Source organism: Megalops cyprinoides, chromosome 5 (genome assembly GCF_013368585.1).
Source record: "Megalops cyprinoides isolate fMegCyp1 chromosome 5, fMegCyp1.pri, whole genome shotgun sequence".
In the NCBI taxonomy this organism is placed as follows: Eukaryota; Metazoa; Chordata; class Actinopteri; order Elopiformes; family Megalopidae; genus Megalops; species Megalops cyprinoides.
The window spans coordinates 22305094-22327902 of NC_050587.1; the positions used below are offsets into that span (position 1 = coordinate 22305094).

The 22809-nt window shown below is 43.2% G+C and overlaps 1 protein-coding gene across 5 annotated transcripts in view; it reads left to right on the forward strand.

The window, feature by feature from the left end:
* The first annotated feature begins 896 nt into the window (after positions 1 to 896).
* Positions 897 to 22809, forward strand: part of ehmt1b (euchromatic histone-lysine N-methyltransferase 1b) — a 54491-nt gene continuing 32578 nt past the window's right edge. The window contains exons 1-2 of one of the 5 annotated variants that reach the window (XM_036528309.1): positions 913 to 939; positions 4232 to 4383. Coding sequence is in view for 3 of the 5 variants with exons in the window: in XM_036528306.1 (XP_036384199.1) it covers positions 17580 to 17660 (81 nt within the window). In the remaining 2 variants the exon portion in view is untranslated. Of the gene's footprint in view, positions 940 to 4231; positions 4384 to 13133; positions 13227 to 17564; positions 17661 to 18784; positions 18841 to 22809 lie in introns of those variants that run through there. The other 4 variants (XM_036528308.1, XM_036528307.1, XM_036528306.1 and 1 more) reach the window with 4 other exon arrangements.

Genomic DNA, 22809 nt, shown 5'->3' on the forward strand with positions numbered 1-22809 from the left:
TCAGGCAAGGACATGGACTTCTGATCTTGGGCAGCTCATGTATCTGCATGTGCAAGAGAGAGAGAGAGAGAGAGAGAGAGAGAGAGAGAGAGATGAATGATAGAGGGTGAGGGAGACAGAAGGAGCATTGCCCTCTTGAGATGATAATAGTGAAGATAATAGTGGCTTATGCACAGCAGAAAAATGTCCTCCTCCAGAATTTCCCAGGAATGCCAACCCCTATCAAACCCATCTGCAGACTAGGACTACATGGATGTGTAGGAAGTGATATCGGAAACACTTTTACCATAGTACCACAAATTAGACAAGATGGTACAATAACAGGAAGGCAGTGGCAGATTTGTCTTTGTTGTTGCTATGGCTGGAGGTTTTGGCTATATTAGCTGCCGCCAGAATGTTCCATCTCCAGTACTCCAGTACAGAATAAGCAAATGAATCATATTTGCTTTTCTTTTGCACTTGAGAGGTGAATTTTAGTAATGAAGATAATACTTCATTTCTAATCTTGGTCCTTAATTTTTTTTTTATTCTATTGACATGCACATTTTGTGTTAACAAATAAAAGGGCCAAAGCCATGAAATTAAAGGAAAATTAAAGGAAAACTACTGTGAAACAGATGAAACAGTATTACCTCTTATGGGGGTGAGATTATACATGCGTATACACACACACACATATATATGTTGGTATATATAATTTGACCGAATGTCATCAACCGTAGCATATATCATCAAATGTATTCTTAATCACGACTCAATCACAAGGTATCCGAGAAAACAAAACATGAATGCAACGATGAATATACGTCGTTACATGGCAAAAAACCGCTACAATACCCAAACATTAAAATGGGTTTAGAAATGCATGCGGTGACGTCGAAAATAAGTAGGCGGAGACTCGTTATAGGCTGAGGAGCCATGGCTTCAGTGAAAGCTGAGGTAAGGGAAAAGCGCTTTAACGTTGTAACTTTGTACGGCTGCTATCTCTCAATTTTACCGCTGAACGACCGGATTTAATCGGAACACAACACTCAAAGGCTCACATAGAGCTGGGCCGAAGCCAAAAGGAGCGTTACGTGACCTCCGTGCACCTTAATTTTCAAACTGCCCGCCTGTGTTTTTCAATTCAGAAACTCTGCGCTTTTGTGTGGAGTCGGCGATTGAGTGTGCGTGAATCCTTATGGACAGAAATAACGGGGGTGGCCTCTCAAACGGGAGATTTTCGGGCCCTGGCATCTGTATGGAGCGTAGTTAGCACGGCTAGATAATGGAGTATTTCTGCCATACAAGTTCCAGGGCCCCGGCACCATCCGGCAGTACAATTTCAGCGTTGCCATTGTAAATAGAAACAAACTACAAAATTAAGCAATTTTTCCAGTTATCCAAACGGCGTTGCATGCAATGAAACTTACTGTATTTTCATATTCCCTTGAACACAAGCAGACAATTGCGTTTACCTTGCTTTTTTGTACAGCTAGCTAACTAACGAGCTAGCCTGCAGCTGGGGGTCAGCGGCTAGCTAGCTAAATCAGATTTATTTTTGAAAATCGATAGCTGCGTACCGGCATTTTCATGTAATGAATTTCTTTATCGGTTTATCAACGACCAATTGCGCCAGGTAATACTTAGCTAATTATCAGTCTAGCTAGATCATGCCGTTCCGAAACTGTTTCCTTTTCATCAACTTCTGCAAGCTTTAACAGTGGCTAGCTCGTTAGCCGTGTAGGCTGAACACATAAAGCTGGAATCGTGTGTTAGGTAGTTGTAACAGCCTCTTGGCTAAAACGATTTCAGAATGACCTGATTCCCCCATAAGATAGACTTTTTCACGATTTCGTAATTGCGATGTATGCTATAAGCACGGGTCATCAGTGTATCCACATTAGTCTCTTTAAGGCATGCTGACCTGATGTGAGCTAACGTGCTAATGAACCGATGTGCATTTGCAGTTGCACTGGTAATTGTCCCCAGACCCCTTTTTACATCACCTTTCTAATGCATTGTTTTATAAAGAACAATAAAAGCACATTCTGATTAGATCTTGTGCTGATTGCTGGAAGTTATCTGACTGCAGCTTCCACCTTTCCCTCAGCATCGGGAATAAGTAGGATGCTCGAATAATTAACATTAGCCAGCCATTCGAAAACTGCAGGCAAAAATGACAAAACCGCGCGTATGTGAGGCTAACGTTGGCTATTGCTTTCAGGCAAGTGGTCTTATCTTTGATCGTCTGATAGGGCAAATTACCAGTTGTTGCTTGGTAGGACATCATATGTGGATGCCTACAAATGAGAAGCGTGCGAAGTTTTCCTATACCGGCCCATAAAGTACAATAACATGAAAAGCCTGGACACCCAACAATATCATACTGTTGTGCACTGCATTAAGTTGCATCACACTTAACTCAGCATCTTGGCACACTTTTAGTGTTAACCTGCCTTACAAGCAACGATAACTAGAGGCTATGGTGGACGAATTTCCTTACATTATTTTACATTAGGATGAACCTGGGGTGCAGAGAGATGTTATGTGTTTCGGTAAATCTTACGTTGAAAACATGTGCAGAAAGGATGACAATTGTATATGAAATTGAGTAGAGAGAACATAATACAAAATGCAAGTCTTTGTGAATATCTTGGTCTGTTGGGAGAACAGTCAGTGGGTTATCTGGTTCGTGTGGTTTGAGAATGCTAAATTATTGTTAGCGCGCCCCGGGCCACTAACTTTTTGGAACGTTGACATTACTGTAAACCTTTAACTCGAGCTTGTTGCCATAGTTAAATAAAGGGGAAATACAACTAACCACCTACAGTTTTTCATCTCCTGTTTTGGTGTTGGTTTCTTCCGATTGATGATTTCCTTTTGCTGTATCTTGTACCCTTTGATAGACACTGGTTTTCGGTGATAGTGCAGTGATCCCCAACAGAGGGAGCTCTAGAGCCGCGGCAGAGCACAGACGTTTATTCTTACCGACGCGGCCTACTGTTATTTCCCGAGACACGACAGAATAGCGTGTAGTGTCCGCGTTTCTCACAACAGTCATTTAGTTCCAGATTCACAACAATGCCCTGCACGCCACAGTTTGAGGAAATGGTACTAGAACACGAAAAACAACTACATGAAAGTGGTAATTTTCTGCTCTCCCGTAATGAATTGTATCATTAATTATGATATAGCTACTTTTCCCAGCTGCGTCAGCAAAGGTATGCCAATATGCCAAACGGTTATTTAAGTTACTGTAGGTTGTTTTGCAGGCTGCCTTGATGCGAATATGTGAAATATTAAATCTGACCACTTTACAGAAAACAAAAGGTCTTTGAGTCAGTCCATATGGCTGTTAACCATTGAAGCTTTTTTGGTCTGAAAATGTCGCAATTGCAGGTTTAATTGCAGCCTGGTCATTCAGCTGAGGGTCTGTTTGAAATGAACATTTTGTGTCATTTTGGAAATGCCATAAATATCCTTTGTTAAATTGACTACTTTATTGCAAGAAATTATGTTTAATCAGGTAGCCTGTAAGCAACAAGCCAAAGGTTGTATGCTATATTTGATGAGCACAAGAACAGAAAGTGTTGATATGTCAGCAGTTAAACTGAAATGTTTAGCTTGTGCCTTTCAAAAAAGGAGGTAGGGACTTGATGCTGTTTCAGATAAGGCATGTCTCAATGGACTGTTTTGATGAGTTTTGTTACGATCAGTGTGAACAGAGATTATCTGTTACCGAGCACACATTTGAAAGGGCCAACTTCATACAGCATGAATTAATGGCAGGGACTGGCTGAAAATGGTTGACTGATTTGAGGGTTTTGATGCTGAGCTTTCCCTTGTTGTGTGGATGAGAATTAAAAAAACAAAAACAACAGAAAAAGTCATTGTGCACAACTTTTCCTTGTCAGACACGGTGTGAGATGGGATGTGTTGACCTTGGGTTGACATTTATTGTTGGGGAAGGGGGGATGGAGACTGGCTAATCAAGCACAAGCGAGTCTTCATGAAGCTTGACTGACTTTCACTTTTTAAAGATTCAAAAATGGCATCCGGCACTAGCAGTTGAAAATGGAGAGAGCGTGCAAAGCCCCATGATCGGCCTGATGTTGACCGACTGCCATATTTGATGCGCGGTGGTTGAGCGCAATCCCGCGGGAGGGACACTCGGCTTGCATGTCGTGAGCCACGAGAGCTGGTTCTCCCTGCTCTCTCTCTCTCTCTCTCTTTCTCTCTCTCTCTCCAGCCACGGCTCCACTGAGCATGCCCAGAACTGCCGAGGCTGCACCTACTGGGGGAAGGGAATTGTGGGCAGAGCAGTAGTGTAGGCCTCAAAAGCCTTGAGGATTGCCTGGTGCAGCCTGGGTGTCTCAGAGCAAGGCCTCTCAGCTGACAAAGGTATGGTTGAGCCTTATCTACAGAGTCTCATTCCCATGCTCTGTGGACTGCCAATTACTTGGGTGATTTCTTTTTTTATTTTTATTATTTTTTAAATTTCTCTTTGGTTTCCTGATTTGTTCACCTCAGTCATGTAGTCATGCTTCATTACAGTCCTACATTTCACAGTGCCTTTTTTTTTTCTTCAATGTTGGCAGATTGCTCTTTCTGTTTTGCTTTTAATCGCTTTGAAACTGGGTGGCTGTTCAGTGGGTATCACAGTTGTAGCCATTTGGCTCTCAGAGGGATCTGTTTGTAGCTTTTTTTTCCTGAGTTGCACAGGATCTCTGTAGGCTTCACCAGTCAATTTAGTTGAGGAACAGGTTAGGATTTCCATTTAGATCACTGACTGTAAAGAGAGGAGGCCGGTGAGATGGTCAAATCACATATTAAGACTGAATTCCACCTATATCTGCAAGATTCTTTTGGAAATATGTAATTTCAGTATGGATGTCTTCATGTATCTTCAAGACAGGGTGAGAGTCTGTTGCAGAGTGATTATTATTTTGTGCATAATGACTCCTTGTGGCTACTGAGGTGTGCGTGTGGTCTGTACCATATTTAACTACAGTCTCAGGCCTTTAGGGCATATATCCATGGTGACGAGTCAATGGAATATTGTTTTCCTAAGGTAGGGCTCCATATGCCGTGTTCCTGAAGGAGTCATGTATCTGAGGCTATTGTAAAAATGAATCACCCATGTTAAGGCCACATTTTTTTCTCAGGTTTGGATCAATATTTCAAAAATACTGTATTGCTGTACTTAATAATGTTACTGCTTTGAAGGCAAGACTGGGGATGGCATGTGTCTCATCCAAATAGCGTGGCTTTTTTAGCAGGGTTATTAAAAACAATGAATGAAATGCATAGATGAATGATTACAGCTTTAGGGGATTTAACCATGTTCATATTTGGTTGTTAGTAAGTGTTTGTGCACAGGGTGAGCAGTTACTTGATAACCTATATCAGCTCTAATGCTGAGGTGCTCACTGCTTTGGCTTCCTTGTTGGAACTGTGGCGAGCTTTTGTCAGATGGAAAACTTCTTTTGTCAGCCTGGGGACCTTAAGCAGTTAACTGCACTGCACATGGACGTTTGGAATCTAAATCCCGGTGGACTTTGCTCGCTGATATGACCGACGTGGCACCAAATTGCTCACAAGTTGCTGGTCATACACTCAGATCGGAAACCACTTTAATGGCATGATCTCATTTGTTTAAGCATGTTTGAACAAGCCCGTCCTGTAGATGCCACCATGAACTTACTCAAGGGTTTGTGTCAAGGCAAGATGGCCTAATTTTTGGTGCAAATAGATTTTGATTCAGCTTGAAACTGACTCTTTACTCTGAATTTCAGTAAGCTTATTTGTTGGCTGCTTCACTAAGGCAAATGACCAAATCTTCATTAGTGCTGTGGTTAATATATGAACGTGAGTCTCAGTGAGTTGACTTTCCGAATCTCACGGTCAAGAGCACATTGTGGAAGAAGACAGCAGTGAAGTCTCTGTTTTCTTTTTTTTTTGAGAGACTACTGAAAAGAGGAAGATTGTATTGTTTTTCCTCTTTGTTCCAAACAGGATTTACACATCTGACAGTTTCCCTCATAAGATCCCACTTTCCATCTCAGTGTCTGGCAGTAACATGCACTGATGTGGTGCAGTGTTCAGCTGTAGGATACACAAAACCACAGTTCCTTTCGTGTGTTATGTGAGCTGAGCCAGCTAGCAGCTGGCTTCCTCTTGTCAGCTGTAACAGTTCTTTCTCTGTATGTGAAATGCTTGCTGGCCACACAGGGGCACCATAAAAAAGTCCAGAGTTCTTCAGCACAGACTCTGCCTCTTGTGTTAGTCCTGTGGCATCTACTCTGCATACATGATTGGGGAGAAAAACATGCACACCTGCTGAGTCTTAAATTTTTTACTTTTCTTTCTGGGTGGCATTTTGTGTGCATGTAGCCTGAAAATGAATCTTTACAGCACTCAGCATCATGCAGATCCTCCTAGACCCTGTCATCGTTATGGCTTTTTGTGCAACTCACAGTTTGTGGAATGCTTCTTCTGAAATTTGCAAGAATTTGTGATGAGTTTGGGTGAGAGCCTGTAATATCATGCCAGGAAAAATAATGATACCAGAGGGATTATATTTATATAGCCCCTTTTGTCTCCACCAATGGGTTGCGGTTACCTGGGTGATGCAGGACAGCCGTTTTGACCTGAATGCTCCCCACACACCAATTACTAACCTTTAGACTCTGAATGCATGGCTTAATGTTGTTTTGTGGAGACGTAAAGTTAATGGGAGGGAAAAACAACCACCCCTTGATGAAAATGTGGATTGAATACCAAAAGTCTTTCATTTTTGTGTTTTCACAACTTCTCATAAAAAAAAAACTGCTCTGTGGGTTTAAACTGTGGGTTTCTTTAAAAAGCATAGTTGCATCTCCATCTTGAGTAGGAGGTGACAGTTGAAGTGTGTGAATTGGCAGGCGATTTCAGAGTAGCACGTTTTTGGGCTGTCTTCTCACTCTGACAGGATAGCCAGACATACTAATTTTTCTGCAGTGGATATGGGTAGCTGACTCACTAACAGAGAGCTACCGAAGACATTTTTTACGAAATGCTAGGCCGCTAGCTCACTACTCCTCCCCTTTCTCCTCGTTGACCTATGTAAAATCACAACTGTTGCTTTCTAGGGGGAAAACCTACATGGGGACGTAGTTGTTTTTCGAGTACCAAGCTAGCTGGATAGGCACAGATGACAACGCATAGCCAGCTGTGTCACGCACGTCGCTATGCAAAGCTGGACTGTTCGGGCTCATGCCCAATGCAGGAGGCATGCAGCTGGCCCGCGGCCAGGGTGAACAGGGGTGCAGGCAGGGGCAGCTTGCTGCTGCTCTTACACCTGGGAGTATGCCCAGGCTGGGCCAGACCTGCATGTGTTTTTTTTCCTGTCTGAAGGGCCTCGCGAATCCCTCTGCCAAAAATACCCCAGCAGTCCCTGCGCATTTCATAAAGGAAGACTTTGATGGGTAATCCCATTTCGGTAATAAGGAGGGTGTTGTTATTGATACAGAGGGGCGTTAGACAGGAGGATGAATATTAGCGGTGATTTATGTTCTTATTAAGGGCTGTCGGCTAGCCTGGGAACCTGTCAGTTTCCCCAAGAAGCTCAGCTCCTGTGACATTACAGTCAGTACACACTGTCCAGGGATCTTGAAAAAGAGGACAGTCCTCCAGTTAACACAGGTAGAATTTCCCTTGGTCAATATGTGATTGTACCAAAGAGCAGGTCATTTAAGTTCAGCTGACGTGTGGTGAATGTTCTGTTGCAAAAATGGCTGCCGTGACCCATGCAGGCGAGTACTACACAGGCCTGTACACATAAGTGTTTCTGGAAAGTAGGAGGGACCGATAATGTAGCTAGAGTTGTGTAAAGTGAGGTTGAGTGTAGTTGACAGTGTGGTAGTGTAGTGGACTGTTAGGCAGTGTGTAGTGGAATGTGTGGTAAAGTGAAATAATGGTGTGATGCAGTGCAGGGGAGAGTGTGTTGTTGATAATCACAGGTCCAGGGGAGTATAGATTATGGTGGGTAATGATGGAGAGCTGTTAAGGCTGCACAGTCAAACACACACGACTCACAAACAAGTTCATATACCCTCTAACCCTCACTGAAACACATGCACACGCACACGCACACACCTAACACACACACACACACGCTTCAGGCCTGCGGACCTCTACACCTTCAGTGACCACAGCGACATAACAGACATGCCAGGTCTCCTATAATTCCTCAGGTTGAAGTGCCCAACCGCAGAGTATTTCCATAAATATCTCCGGTGACTGGAAATGCATTCTCCAATCTTGGTAATGGGCCTGGCCCTAAACAGAGGAGAGAGCCAAGGGTAATAGCAGCAGGAGCACCACTGTCCCTCTGTGGAGATGTGCCCTTGGTAAACATCAGCATGGCTGCAGATTTAAAGACCAGGATGGCTGTCCTTTCCCTGGACTGCTCTTTGGTTCTTGCACCTGATCAGCTGCAATTATCTGCCAGTGCAGCAGTGCACAGTGAATGGTTCAGGTGGGTGAGTAAAGGCTCAAGTGATCCATGGCAAAACCAGTATAAGTTCACTTTCATATGGTAGTCATGTCTGTTCCATGAGTGGCAACACTGTCTGTGCTTGCCCTCTGTGGGCGGCCCATCAGGCTTAAAATGTCTCAGGTGTTGAAAATTACACATCACGTCCTTTGATTTGTCAATATGTGTTGTTCTAAACCAATTAGAAATAAGGAATGATTGAATGTTGCGTGGGTATTTCCTACTATGGTGAGGCACGAGATCATGTGTGGGTATTTATTATGATGATGCAGGAGACCATGATAGCAAATGTAACTGAGGAGAGAAACATGGCAATCTAGCCAGCTAGTTTTGTTAACTGCTTATTCAAACTGCTAATGTAGCAGCTAGCTGGGTCCTGACTACCCTAATTCACGATAGGATGCTCACTTTATCATTATTACAACAACTACAACTTGATAGCTGATTCACTGCGTTATTGTACTTTTTTGTCAGTTGCTGAATATGGTAACAACATCTACACATTCAGTCATTAAAACTGTTTTCAGAGATGCTATTGAATCTGTACGGTACACACATTTTGGCCTCATTGTTGCTTAATATTGGTCAGCTGCATCAGTCAGTAGACATTTCCACACCCTTAAGTATAAATGGGGCGTGTTGAAGCCTGAGACATTCTCAGCTGGATGGCTGCTTGTTGTCTTCACTGTGAGCTTCGATAGCTTTCTGCGCTTTCACTGTATGAAAGGTGCATTGTGCTCCTGCAACAATCACTTTTGTCATTCCCACTGCCACTGTGTCACGGAAGCTTTCCACGTGTGAATCTTTCCTGACATGCTGTGGAAAGTTTTGCTGTCAATAGGTTGGCTTGAAAATCCAACTAACTGTTGTTCTTATTTATTTTTGGTCATCTTATTCCATCAGATTTTCTGTACGGAACTCTTCCTACAATTTTTCAGCTACACATTTGCAAAACTTGTCCAGTACCTTCAGCTAGCATGACTTTGCATTTCCTCTGCTTTTTGTATCAGTACCTAAAATATCAGCCCATTGTCATTTTCCAGCGTTGGGCAACCGTTGTTTTTGCTCATCGGTTCGACGTTGGCCCAACCATGATGGCCCAACGTCACACTCCTTTGTTCTTATTACATTTACATTTATTCATTTAGCAGATGCTTTTATCCAAAGCGACTTACATAGTTTACAGTTCTTTACAATGTTATCCATTTATACAGCTGGATATTTACTGAGGCAATTGTGGGTTAAGTACCTTGCCCAAGGGTACAGCAGCTGTGTCCCAGCGGGGATCGAACCGGCAACCTTTCGGTTACGAGTCCTGCTCCTGGTTCTAGAACGTTACGCTAACACCAGTGGTCCAAAGTCACCAGCTAACCATTACTGATTATCCTATACCATTTGGTTTCAATGTCATTTTTTTCTACAGCAAAGAGGCATTTGTTAGTAGACACGGTACTAGGATAAATACAACGTTTTGGCCTTCTGAAGTTGGCAGAAACAATTATGTGCCCTTTATATCCAACATATCACATTTGCAGAAATATGCTGCGCTACACAGAGAAGAAATTTGCTTTCAGAATTTAAGGTTGGAGAAGTGTTTATCTGTATCACTTTTAACGTAGTTGTTGGAGGTATCAAGGAAACGAAACAAGTAGTCTATCGGTTATTAGACTAAGTTAACATGAAGAAATGACAAAAACTGTACCGGTGGTAATGTGTGTGTGTGTGTCTAACTGTGGTTTCTCTTTCTTTACTAGTTAGCTAGCTAGGTCAGGTAGGCGCCTTAAGAGTAATGAATATTGACTGTGCTATGGTGTGGGCTATCTAGATAGTACAGCCAGGTGTGGGCTATCTACATACTACAGCCTTATAACGTTAACCATTTCACCGTTTGTATGAAATAAAAAACGTAGCCTTAGCAAATTAAGCAGTGTGGGATTAGCTAAAAGAGCTAAATATGTAGCTACCTACATTAACTAATTTACCTCAGAACCAGGCAACGTTACGTAAATCCATCTCGCTAGAATTGGATAAAACTACCAACATACAACAACAAATAAATATATAAATACCATATATTAAAGTAACCATTCAAATACAAACTATATAATTAGACATGATACGTTTTTTTATTTTACAAAATATAAGACAATTGTTATACGGTACTTACCCAGATGCGGCTTTACTTCTCTCTTCAGAGTGAGACTGAGAGCTGTCTCACACACTTTCAGTTGAACTTCAAAAATGTTCTCGCGATCGTCCCGAGCTACTGTCCGAACTGGCTCAGAAGCTCATAATGACACTGTCATTGTTATTCAGAACTGACCAAATAGTGTACACCCTCTCCCAAATGTGTAAGTATTAACCCCAAATTGACACAGACAAGAGGAACTTTAAGTAGCCCAACCACAAAGACTGCTTCCATTTACAGTCATTGTTAATAAAATATTTTCACATTTTTTTATTAACAATGATTTTTTTTGCAGGCTGTTAAATTGTTTTTAGTTGGTCATTTTTAACTTGTCGTAAAGTAACGTTGGCCTGTTAGGAACATTAATTGCAAAAATGCAATGGTTGAGTAAAGTTCACAATGCCAATGGAGTGCCAGCATTAGTTCATGACAGTTATGCGATGGTTGGGGTAGAGTGGTAGTCCAACGTTGTACCAATGTTGTACCAGTGTTGGCTTATGATGATTACGTGACTGTTGACCGCTAAAGCGGCATCCCAACAGTGTGCCAGCGTTGGCAGCAGGCGGTGACTATCGCCAACCATAATGACCATGAGCCAACGTTGGCTCATCTACCGCATTTTTACTGGGATGGCCCCTTAGTATCCAGTATAGCCAGGTTAGCAGTGGGATATTACTCTATAACTAAGTAAAATTATTGGAAAGTAATTTTAATATCCTGTACATGCAGATGGGTAGATGTTGGTAGCCATCTTGCATGTTAACTTGTTTGTAAGCAGATTTAAGAGCTTGGAAGACTGGCTTGCTATTGTAGCTAGCTGTATGTAATGATGTGTAAATGAAAAGAAAAGACATTAAGGTTAATATGAATTGTACGAATGAAAGTTTCTTCCACGTAACATTGCAGAGCTATTCTGACGATGCCGCCAACAGAAAGGACCCCTTAAGATGTGGACAAACAGGCAGTTGGAAGAAATGTAGTCTTCCTTGAAAAACATACATTTTTATCACCAGGCAACAGTAAGTATGTGGCCAAGAAACTCCATGGCTAGCCAGCTCTAGCAACCAGCTGTAACCAACAACTGACATGACATGTAGCTAGTTAGCTACCTATAAACCTTCAGTTACATAGCGGCTAAATTTTCCTCACTGCTACCTTGTGTAACCCCACTTGAATCCCATTTAAAGCCCTGACAATTCTGTAAGTAAAGTATACTATTTCTGCTATTATAAATGTTTATAAATGGGCCATGTAGCTCTGATTGGTTTACCATACAGGAAAGACAGTTTTTTTTTTTCATTGGTTTGTTTCAATTTTTTTGTGTGAGAAAATGTTTTCCTCTGGTTGGATTTGAGCAGCCCCTAACAGTTTCTTGACTAAAGAAAGTAAGCTAAAAGAGGAAAAAAAAAACATTCTGCAATGATTTCCTAACAACTTCAGTGTGTGGGCAAAGCAGTAATCATAAGCGTAATTCAGTTTTGATCTGGTTTGCAAGTGGGCAATTAAAGTCTGAATTGATTTGAGACAGTTGCCAAGCTAGCTGTAGCTTGTAGTGTGCTATATATTGCAAAGGGAGGATAAAGAAAATATTACAATGCATGTGATTTAGACTTCCTAAGATTTTTTGTTTTTCATAACTTTGTTAGATTAAAAAACATGCAATAATGAATTGTTTTAAGAGTAAAATGTCTCAGAGTTTTGAGAACTGTCCTAGTCAGTAACAGTTACTGGCTCGATTTTACAGGCATCAGTTGATAAAATTAGAGTAAAATGCAAAATTATAAACTGCAGCCTGCTGAGAAATGCATACAATGCTTTTGAAATGAAACGAAGGCTTCTCCGGGGAGTGACATTACCATTCATTGGTACATAAGAATTTACCCAAGTTGGCTATACTGGGGGTGTTTTTCTTGATTAGATGCTCACTGTGTCCATAGCAGGAGGCCTTATCTTTCCATCTTTTTGTAGTTTTACTTCTTTATTTTAAGAGTCATAGCCTGCCAGTTATTAAAGAGAAAACAAGTGGATTTCCAAAAAAAGGAGTTGTGTCTGAAGGTAAGAGAATATTGGACTGTTTATTGTTGATGGATTAAAGCCAGTGAACAGAAAAAGCAATCTTGTAGTATGCTTGACTGTTGTGAAGGATTTACTCAGACATGAAAAAGTATTGTCATATTGCATCTGAACCGAGAATGCACAGACTTAGACTAGAAATGCAGAAACTGGCCAGCTCTCATGACGGTTTCCATTGTTCAAACGAGGTTCCGTTCCACGAAATGGCTGCATTTTTTTCCCCCCTTCTTCTCTGTCAAGAACAGCCAGACTCCCACTGAGCATGCCCAGTGAGGGCTATGTCAGAGATTCTACAGAGAGATTGATCATGTGACCTGAGCAGGGACTGTGCATGTGTGGGAAGCTAGACGAAAGACTGTGGAGCTCCTCTCTCTCTCTCTCTCACTCTACCTCGCTCTCTCGTGTCTCTCTTCCTCCCCATCAATGGAAGCCCACAGACTTAACCAGGTACTGCCATATTGCTCAAGGGCACAACTTAAAGGAAGAAGGACGTTTCTTCTCTTATTTTGTTTATCCTTCTTAACAGCGGTTGGCCAGATGGAGCAGTCTGTTTCATAGCTTGGTCCTTATTTGATGTTTAGTTTTTCTGTTGTTTTTTTCCTGGTCTTTTGATAACTTTTTTATTTTTCATTTATTTCCATCTGTCTGTGACATAGTGTGCAGGACAAATTGCCTTGATGGACTGATTGATTATTAGTGTTGATTGTCTGAGTCTGTTCTACCAGACTGGGCTGTTTTGAAGACCTGTGTGTTGCAGTAAAGGGACGAACAGAAGATGGCCTCTCTGGCATTTGGACCACAGAGAAACTGCAGAGGGGCTGGGTGCAGCTCCCTTAAATGGGGGGACTGCTAGCCTACAGGGAGAGCCACATTGCCATTAAAAAGCATGGTCAGCCAGAAATTGTTGCTGTGGACTAAAATGCTTGGTAGGCCGTCCAGCCTCCCCTGTAGAACTGGGCCTGCTGTGAAAACTCATCAGGGAATGGCTAATGACTGGTTTGTCAGTCAAGCTCATTCTTTAAGGGCTTTTGAATTCCAGCTTTTGGATGCCTTGGTGTTTGCGTAAAGCAGATCAACATTGCTTTTTATCTAGCGCCCCACCCATTACTCTTGTGTCAGAGAGAGGCCTTTCCTCAGTGCTCCAGACTCCTTTATTCCATTACTGTAAATACTTGCTTTCTTTTGTTGCTTTGCTCTCGCATTCGGTTTCATAGGTTTTGTATCAAACTGGCATCTCCTTGGGTGTGACTGCTGAACTTACTTTGGGATCGCTGGCTGGGGTTTTTTGAAATATGTACCGTTGAAGGGAGATATTTCAGTCAGATAATGGTGTACTTTGCATGCTCTCTTACCTACCCAGGGACTTAGGGTGCACTGCATTGAAGTAGATTATTGAGATTTTACCATTCGTATCTCTTGCGATGTACTGAAGGAGTTAAGCAGTGCCCTGAAGTTGGCTGAATTTGAGGTGGTCAGCACCACCTTACTTCACTGTATATTAATCCAGTTTCTTCCCCAGTGCTGTTTGTTTTGTTTTACTTAAGATGCTGAACACAGAGGCTCTTGTAGTGCTGTCATTTTTTCTCTGCATGTTTTTGCATATTTAGAAACATCTGGTTTATTCCCTTGCAGTGTGTGTGTGTGTGTGTGTGTGTGTATGTATGTGTGTGGAAACACTGGCCAAGCTAAGTTTACCCAGGGGCACTCACACAGTCAGTATTCGGCATAGTCAAATGGCAGGGCTTGTGCCTGAGTCAAGCATCTTGCTTAGGACAACCATGCTGCTTTTCAGAGAGGCTTGGAGGACAGTACTGACTGCCCTCTCCGTCTGTCTGCATGGTTGAAGTCGCAGAAATAAACCTGAGCTCTGCTCGCATGGAAAATATGAATCTAAGGTGTCTCATTTACTGAATCCATTACTTTCCGCATTTTGGACTTGAGGAGGCGTTGAGGTTGCTTGGTGCAAAGTGTGTCTGGGCCTTGCTGCTTGTGGAGAAGCAGCTGCAGAAGGGATAGCCTACACTGCCGTTCTCTGCCCCACAGTCATACTGTACTCCTCTGTTTGACATTTACCAGTGTTCCAAGATGGCTGAAAGGGTGCTGACTGAGCATGCTCCAGATTCCAAAACATGCTTACTGGTTCCTTCCAGGTGTACGTCTGTATGTGTGCATGCTCACGTGCATGTGTGCACACTTGATCTAAACTCTCAGACTCTGTCTGGACCATAGCTTTGCTTTGCAACTCCAGCCAAACATGTCAGGCAGCCACTGGGTTGTTGAGGTAGGCCTTAGAGAACATGCCAGGTGTGGTTTTTTCCATTCTCAGTGAATCATAACATGCTGAAATATATTATGTTTGAAACCCTTTACTACCACAGCCGACAGCACTTATGGTGTGGATATCCTTGGCTGTCCCAGCCCAATCAGACCTGGAGAGTGTGTGTTTGAGACAGCTATGCTCAAACATAATCCTTAGCAGTGACAGACTTGTCCCTGTCTTTCCAATGGTTATCTCAAAGGCTCTGTGGTGGTGGTGAGAAATACGACCTGTGTGACATTCCTGTTCTTCAGTTGTATGGAGGTGCTGTAATAGCTGCTAAACTGGTAAGAAAATGGAAACTCCAGAGGTAGGTAAGCTTTACAGGGGAGTCTTTTCCCTGTGGTAGAGCTGGCCTGAATGCCATATTATCTGGAGGTGGGAATGTAGAAGAGTGCTTAAAGAAGGAGCCTGACCTCTGACCTGTAATCGTAACCTATCGCCTGGCTCGGAGCACGGAAGAGGAAGCGAGGCCATGTTAAGATCACAGAAGTTCAGTGGAGGATTAGAGGAAAACTGCTGACAGTTTTGAAGTGACGGGTGGTAATTGATGTAATTTGAGGACCAGAACTTAAAGGCTGGCACGGTGTGGCTTTTGCCTGAGCAGAGGGACAAAGGGAGCGCGGCGTGTGTATCGGACATCTCAGTGGATATCTCGCTCCGTCTGCCAAGACGTCTGCGGAAAAGAGCTCGTTTTAAGGACAGAACGGAGCGAAAGCGTGCGGAGTAAGTGTCTGCGGCGGTGGGTGTAAGTGGTGGCCTTAATGTGCCACGGTGACCTCCCAGCGCTCACACATGGGTGCAGCAGCCTGTGTCCTGCAGAAAGCATGTGGTGAAAGTTATGTTCCGTGGATGCGCTGGAAAGACTGCCTTTCTCTGGCACATGAAACTAAAGTAGAATGATGTGGGTGTACAATTTGAGAGAGACACTGGGAAAGAAAGGATAGGAGAGGGAAAGTACAGGGGAGAGAAATGAGGAGAGAAAAAGAGTGAGAGAAACAGTGGGGAAAAAGAATGATGGGAAGGAGACAGATGTTAGAAGAGAGAGAGGGGGAGAAACTAGGACAGAGGGAGAGAGAAATTTAGGAGCGAATGAGAGAGCAAGAGAGAGACGATAGAAAGAGGAACAATGGGAGAGTGACTGAGTGTGTAAAATTAATAAGGAGCAGACTAATGAGTTCTGGGTTCATTTTCCCTGGCTCTTATCTGATGCATTGTACAGGGAGGCCTGTAATGTTGGCCAGGGGGACAAGGTTCTCGAGACAGTACAGGAAATAGACTCTCCGCTGCAGGAGAAGGATCAGCTTTGCATCTAGACAAACCGGAGTGTGTTTCACCCACCAAACGAGTTGGACTGAACAGCGACGTCGGAGTGCATATCGGCGGGAACCTGGCATATGTGCAGAACAGATCTTGTCTTCTCTCTGTTGGGAGTGCGAGAGCTTTGCTACATGGGCGTAACTTCGATCTGCTCTGTAACTCAATAGTCTGAAACAAAAAGCCATTCTAAATGGAGGGAGTTTCTTAAGGTTGCTCTTTTAAGAGACAAAACATGTTGGGTTTTTTCCTTCATCGACAAATAAAGAAAATTCTTGTTAAATATATTTGATATTATATTCTCTGCTGGAAAAAATATCCCCTTTTTCATTGTGTTCAGTGGTGAAAGAGGCATTAAGAAGAAACTACCGTATGTACTGAGAGTGCGTCTAGGATCTTTAAAATAAACCCAATATGATTCTCTTTACAAATAAAGGTTGTAAAATTGTTTGTTCCCATGTGCCTTGTAGAAACAGACTGAAGATGGCAAAAGCAAACGGTAAAGAAATGCCCGTCTGATTTAGCTGCAGACCCCAAAATACGTAGGTGACACAGCACTACTGGTATAGCTCCATATACAGAATATCATATGTTGCCTCTCAAGACTCAGTAGCTGGTGATTGATCTGAGCAGATTATCAGCGCAGTTTGTTGGGAGTCGCAGCGCAGGAAGCCGGCCAGCAGCCTGTCGCTTTCACAGCCTCTGCACAATGCACCCTGCTTTACTGTTTTGGTACGTGCCCTGTCATCGGGTAAAAGCAAATCATGGCTGTTGGTTTGGCTGGATTAATGGTTGAGTTTTCTGTGGCCCTGCTTCTCCCAGGCCAGAGGTCCAGGCAGGAGAGAGGCCCTTGCTAGGGTGTTTTGAGGATAAAGGAGTACCACTCCACATGTTCTGCTGGGCCCCGGCTCTGATTGTTGTTAGGGAACAGGCCTAGGCCAACCGCAGCTCATTGCCACTCTTCTCCACGGCCCCCCTCATACCTTACTATTCCTGAAATGGCTGTGCGCATTCATCAGCGCGGAGCTCTTGTGTAAAAAAAAAAAAAAAAAAAAAAAAACAGCCACTGAAATTTGAACTCACTGAGCATGCTCCGTCTGAGCTGTGCAAAAGGAACCAACAGAGGGAGCAGCTGGGTCACATGACCGGAGCTGGGTGAGTTGTGCATGCGGGGAGGAGAAGGAAAAAGAGGAACAATCTGTTCGAGACTCCCTCTCTCTTCAATGGAGGCCATCAAGAGACAGCAGGTACGACGCTGCCTGAGACACGCAGGCACACTTCAGGGATGAGACCTGGTTTAGCCTCTGTTTGATGGCACCGTTTGTCCCTCTGTGGAGACGCTTCGACATATTTTTATGTTTTTCTTTTTCTTTTCCTGAACATTTGATTTCTACCATTCAGATGCACGTCCGTTAAAGGACATTTTCTCTGCTGGTGTTGAAACAAGGCTGCTCTCTTACAGCTGAGCTTGACAGCCAGTCTATCAGCTTCAATGACTACTGGCTGGAACAAATAGCTTTAGCAACACCAATAATCAAGGCCTTTTCAGGAAAAAAAGAATAGTCTTGATAGGGCAAATAAGTTAGCAATTCAGTTGTCAGCAGCAGTTCCTATAGTGCACTGCGGTGGCTCTAGATTGACCTGAAGTCCTCGTGAGGCTGGTATGTTTGGAATGGTCACAAAGGGATCCAGTGGCCGCCAGGAGAAAACTGTAAAGGAAAATATAGTCCTGTCCAAATGAAACGTATCATTCAGGGGTGAGGATTAAAAGGAGGGACTGCTGGGGGCAAAAACAGTCATCTGTGTGCAGCGGAGCCAAAGCCTCGATGTGCTGAAGTCCTGCTTCCTGAAACCTCTGGGTGGCCTGGGTATTTCTTGTGAGGGCGAGGGGACGTGGTTGTTGGGCTCTGAGAGGTTCTCATCTTACTGTAAGCTTGGCTTCTCCGTCCTCCTCCCTGTATCCAATGGCTTCCTCCTGAGCCAGGCACTGGAGGATCCTTCCTCTTTGGGACAGTGGGGCAGGGTGGGGACAGGAAAGGATGGCTGCAAACCAGAAGAGGAAAGAGTTGGAAACGAGTTTTGAGAGAAATGTCTTTGTTTCAACAAATGAATAGGGAGGATACACTCTGGAAGAAGAGGCTAACCCTGGGAGGAAGAATCTGGATTTCTTTTTTTTTTTTTGTGTCCTCAAACTTTTTAGACAAGTGGAGTTCCTTTTGCCTGTGTGTTTCCACTCCCTGCGAAAAATGTTTCTCTCCTAGAGCCCAAGAAGGCCTGGTCCTCACTGAATGATGACAGCAGGTGGAAGTTAGTTCTGGGAACAAATGCGGCACCTGCTCCATCTTTGCAATTTTTGTTTGATGCATCCAGAATCCCAGCTTCTCTTCCATTGTCATTGTCAATATTCTCTGGGTTTTAGCTATTAAGGTATGAAACAGGAGAATAGCAGGTTGGGCAAAGGTTGTGACAGTCAGAGGGTGATGACAGCCAGTCATTACATTTAACTGTTTCCCAGTTAAACCTCTGCTTTCATTTTCCAGTTTCATTTGTAGCTCTGGGCCATTTTCCTTAGTGCTCCATTTTTTTCTACAGCTAGATAGCTGTTTTTGAGTAGTATCTGGTCTTTGAGGCCAGAATATAGCTATTAAATTGCCGAATCCATTAGATATAGAAAGGGTGTTTGTTTCACCATTTGTAATGACCATGTTGCCATAGTTTCACGCTGCTCTGAATCATAAGAGTGTGACAAGGCCTGGCCTTGTGCTCTCGTTGCTGTTTCAGGTTGTAAATACGGGCAAGCTCCACAGAGATGTCCTCTGACCATGTTGCCACCTGGTGTGACTGTAGGTAGGGAAGAAACAGCATAGATATTCAGAGAGGATGGCTTCCCTGTCAGAAAAAAAAAATCTGAGATGCAAATGTGCCAACATCCCTTCCTCAATGACGGGCAAGCACACTCAGGTTTTGAATGGTTGATCATGCATGATGTTTTTACCATGTTGGAGAATGATGCGGGGAGATTTCAAGAAATAATCAGATCAGCTCTTGAGGTGTGTGTCAGGACTACAGCAGGGTTAGGATACAATAGGAATAAGATCTGTGAGTGAGTGTGTGTGTGTGTGTGTGTGTGTGTGTGTGTGTCTCTCAGAAAATGAGCCTTTTAGCTACCTCTTTGTCACTGAATACCTAATGAAGGCAGTTGTGGTTGTTTTTGTATGTATAGGTGTGTGTCTTCTGGGACATTGTGGTTGTCAGCATGCATAGCAGTTTCTCTCTTTGTCTGCTGGCTCAACATGTTAAGATGCACCTTCACTGAGAAGCTGTGTCTCTTATTGAATGCATGTGTTACAACTGGCCCTTTCTCTGCATGAAATGGAATGAAATATGGATCTGCATTTTTAATAATTTGATGTTTGCCTATTATGTTATACATATACTATAAATACACTATGTATATCCAAGATAAAATATTCCAAAATCAACCCCCCCCACAAACACTATGAAACTCCATTTCCTTTTGCATAAATGTATGTGCTCACACCGTCTTATTTAAAATTAGAATAACCAAACATCCTTCATGGATGTGGATGAAGCAGAATAATATTCTGGAGTTTTAAAATTTAGTTCATTAATAAGCATACTTATTGAGGACTGATCTAGGTGGTCGTTTGGTGTTTATCTCATGGTTGAATGTTTGAATAGCTGAGTATTTGGTCTTGTCCTTTCTCTGAAGTTTTTGTGTGCCTCATCAGGGCTTGAGCTGTTCTTTTACGGTAGGCCGGGGACTGGCCGTTGGCAGTGCCAGACGCTTTCATTCTGTGTCATTTGTTTTGTGATCCTGTCCAAAAACACTTTTTTTCACAGTGTCTTTTCTTGTAGACAGATCAAACCCCCTGAGCTCCCAATGAAGCCTCCCAAACGAGCCTTGCCTGCTTGATTGGGATTTCGGTTGTTCTGGTTGAGTGGGTGGGAAGCAGTTCATTTAGCGGTATCTCTCTAAATCAGCAAATGTGCTAATGCTGCAGATGTTTACACCCTCTCAAAATAGCTAATCCACTGCTCCGGGGCTCAGAAATAGCCCTGTATTAATAATTACAGACAAACAGTGTGAGGTGTTTGCTCCTTCGGATGTGTGAAGGTTGCTCAGCTGATGCATTAGCGTTAGCACAGCTATAGGTGTCCCCAGCTTGCTTTTAAAAAGACTGCTTGGTTTACACCGATCACAGGTGGAAGAGCAAGTTGTTCTAATCAACATTATTCAAATACTGTAATGCGCAGATAGCTGGATTCTGCTTAAGCTGCCTGTATCCAGCACAGGATGACACATTTATTGTCTCATCGGTTCTCCTTGGCTATTGTTTTTTTTTGTCATGATTATACTATTTGTTCTGTTTGTTCTTGTACATTAAAGTACCTGGCCTGGGGAATTGCTCAGGAATTCTGGGTCTTTGTTTGAAGCCCTTCCCCCAATGGGCAGTACCTCCTCCTCCCCTGGAAAAATCCCGAGTCTCATCTGTGGTGTCAGTAAACATCCTGGTTACGAAATGGCCGTGATCTGCAGGCCCCCTCCCCCATCTCATCCGGGCATGTTCCCTGGTTGGCCAGCAGGGGGAGAGGCTGGAAGAAGAAAGGAAGCATGTTTCCATTCATTTCCCCATAAGCACAGTCAGAGTCTGCGTTCCTGGGTTTTACACACTCAATACAGTGCGGGATCCATACTCCTCACACTGTTTAAGACCTTTGTACAAATAAAATACCTGCACCCGGAGAAAGCGCTCTCCAGTTAATGAGTTTAGAAGAGGTTGCTGCATTATAATTTCAGGGTCTATGCATTGAAGTTACCCTCTCGCAACCTTTTGTGTTTACAAGCCCAGGCTTTGTGCTAATTTCATGGTACACAGAAGAGGACAGATTTCTGTTGGGACTAAATACACCTCTGTAAGCAAACTTATGCTCTGTGAGAAAGCAAATGGAGTACTGAGCTGCACAAGTCACAAATAAAAGGCTTGAATGCTTTGGCTTTGTTCAAAACCCCATTTCCAAACCCCTGCGAAGTGAAGACGAGCGGTCTGATATTTGTGTCATGACTGTGAAGACGAACTTCAGAATGTTGTCCAGTGTTGGAAAGGCTGGCGAGTTGAATCCTGCCGGCATTTGGGGTCGAGAGAAAACCTTTGTACCGTGTATAAGAAACGTATGTTAAAGCGGAAAGTTATAGGCACAGCACACATTTAGTCCTTTACACAAGCATAAATGGTACATATGTTGTTTATTGATCGGCTGTCTGGCCGATCTCTTCCAGGGGCCAGTATGGTATGGTCTCTCTGCAGTCTTAGACCCTGGAGGTATGAGTGATGCACTTGCTCCTGTGAGAGGAGTTCACCTCAAAGCCAAAAAGACTGCATGGCTTCCCCATGGGCTGCCATTGTACACTGATGGCCAGAGGGGTCCTTAAAACTGTATGTGCTGTGGAATTTCTGTAAGTTCCATAGGCTCCTCAGGAGAAGTGTCCTATCCTGTGTGACCCTATTAAAAGGAGATGTTTCAGAATCAGCGCTTTTTACCACAGAGGGGCCGTGTTTACGAGAAGGAGAGAATTTTCAGTCTGGAACGTCACCTATACTTGAGTCTGGACTCTAGATTATGGTTCTTGAATACGGGCATGCCAGGGACTCGCCATTGACTCAGACTGTGATTTGAGTCGTTGCTTATCGAGTTTGGATCATTCAGTGTTCGTTCTGTTTACCTGACTCTTATTCAAGGCCTGATGCGTCACACTGCTGGTAGTAGTCGATGGCCAGCATCAAGTACCAGCAGGAGTCCTTAAGCATGGAAAATGAATGTTTATGTAGTAATTCAAGATGAGGTGCTTTGCAAGCATAATCGGATAATAGATAATATGTAATCTAATAATATTTGCCTCATGTTGGATTACTATAATCCAAAATGGAAGTTACCATGTTTATTTCTTTTTCATAACTTACAATATTTTAGTATTATGTGTTTGAGGACATGCAGTGTACAGCATTATTATGCCACCTTTTTAATGAGGCAATTTATGTGTTTGCCATCGATGATACTTGAGTAAGTCAGCATATCGCCTTCTTGGGGCATACAGCTTAACCAACAGTTTGGCAGACATTGCATTTTAAAATAAAAGACAATTAAAATGCAATGATCTTGGTAACAGGGATGTAGGAGGCAGAGCTTGTCAACTAACTCTTGCCACCAAGAATAGCAGCTCGTGGCTCTGAAATTGTTAAGGAAAACAACACACAATGCTAGAACACTGTCACGCTTGCCGCAAACAAAGAGACAAGCGGCAGTCTACCCTTGGGGGGACTTTGCAGGCTTGCTTTCGGTAGGTCTTTGAATGCGATCCTACTCCCTTGTTCC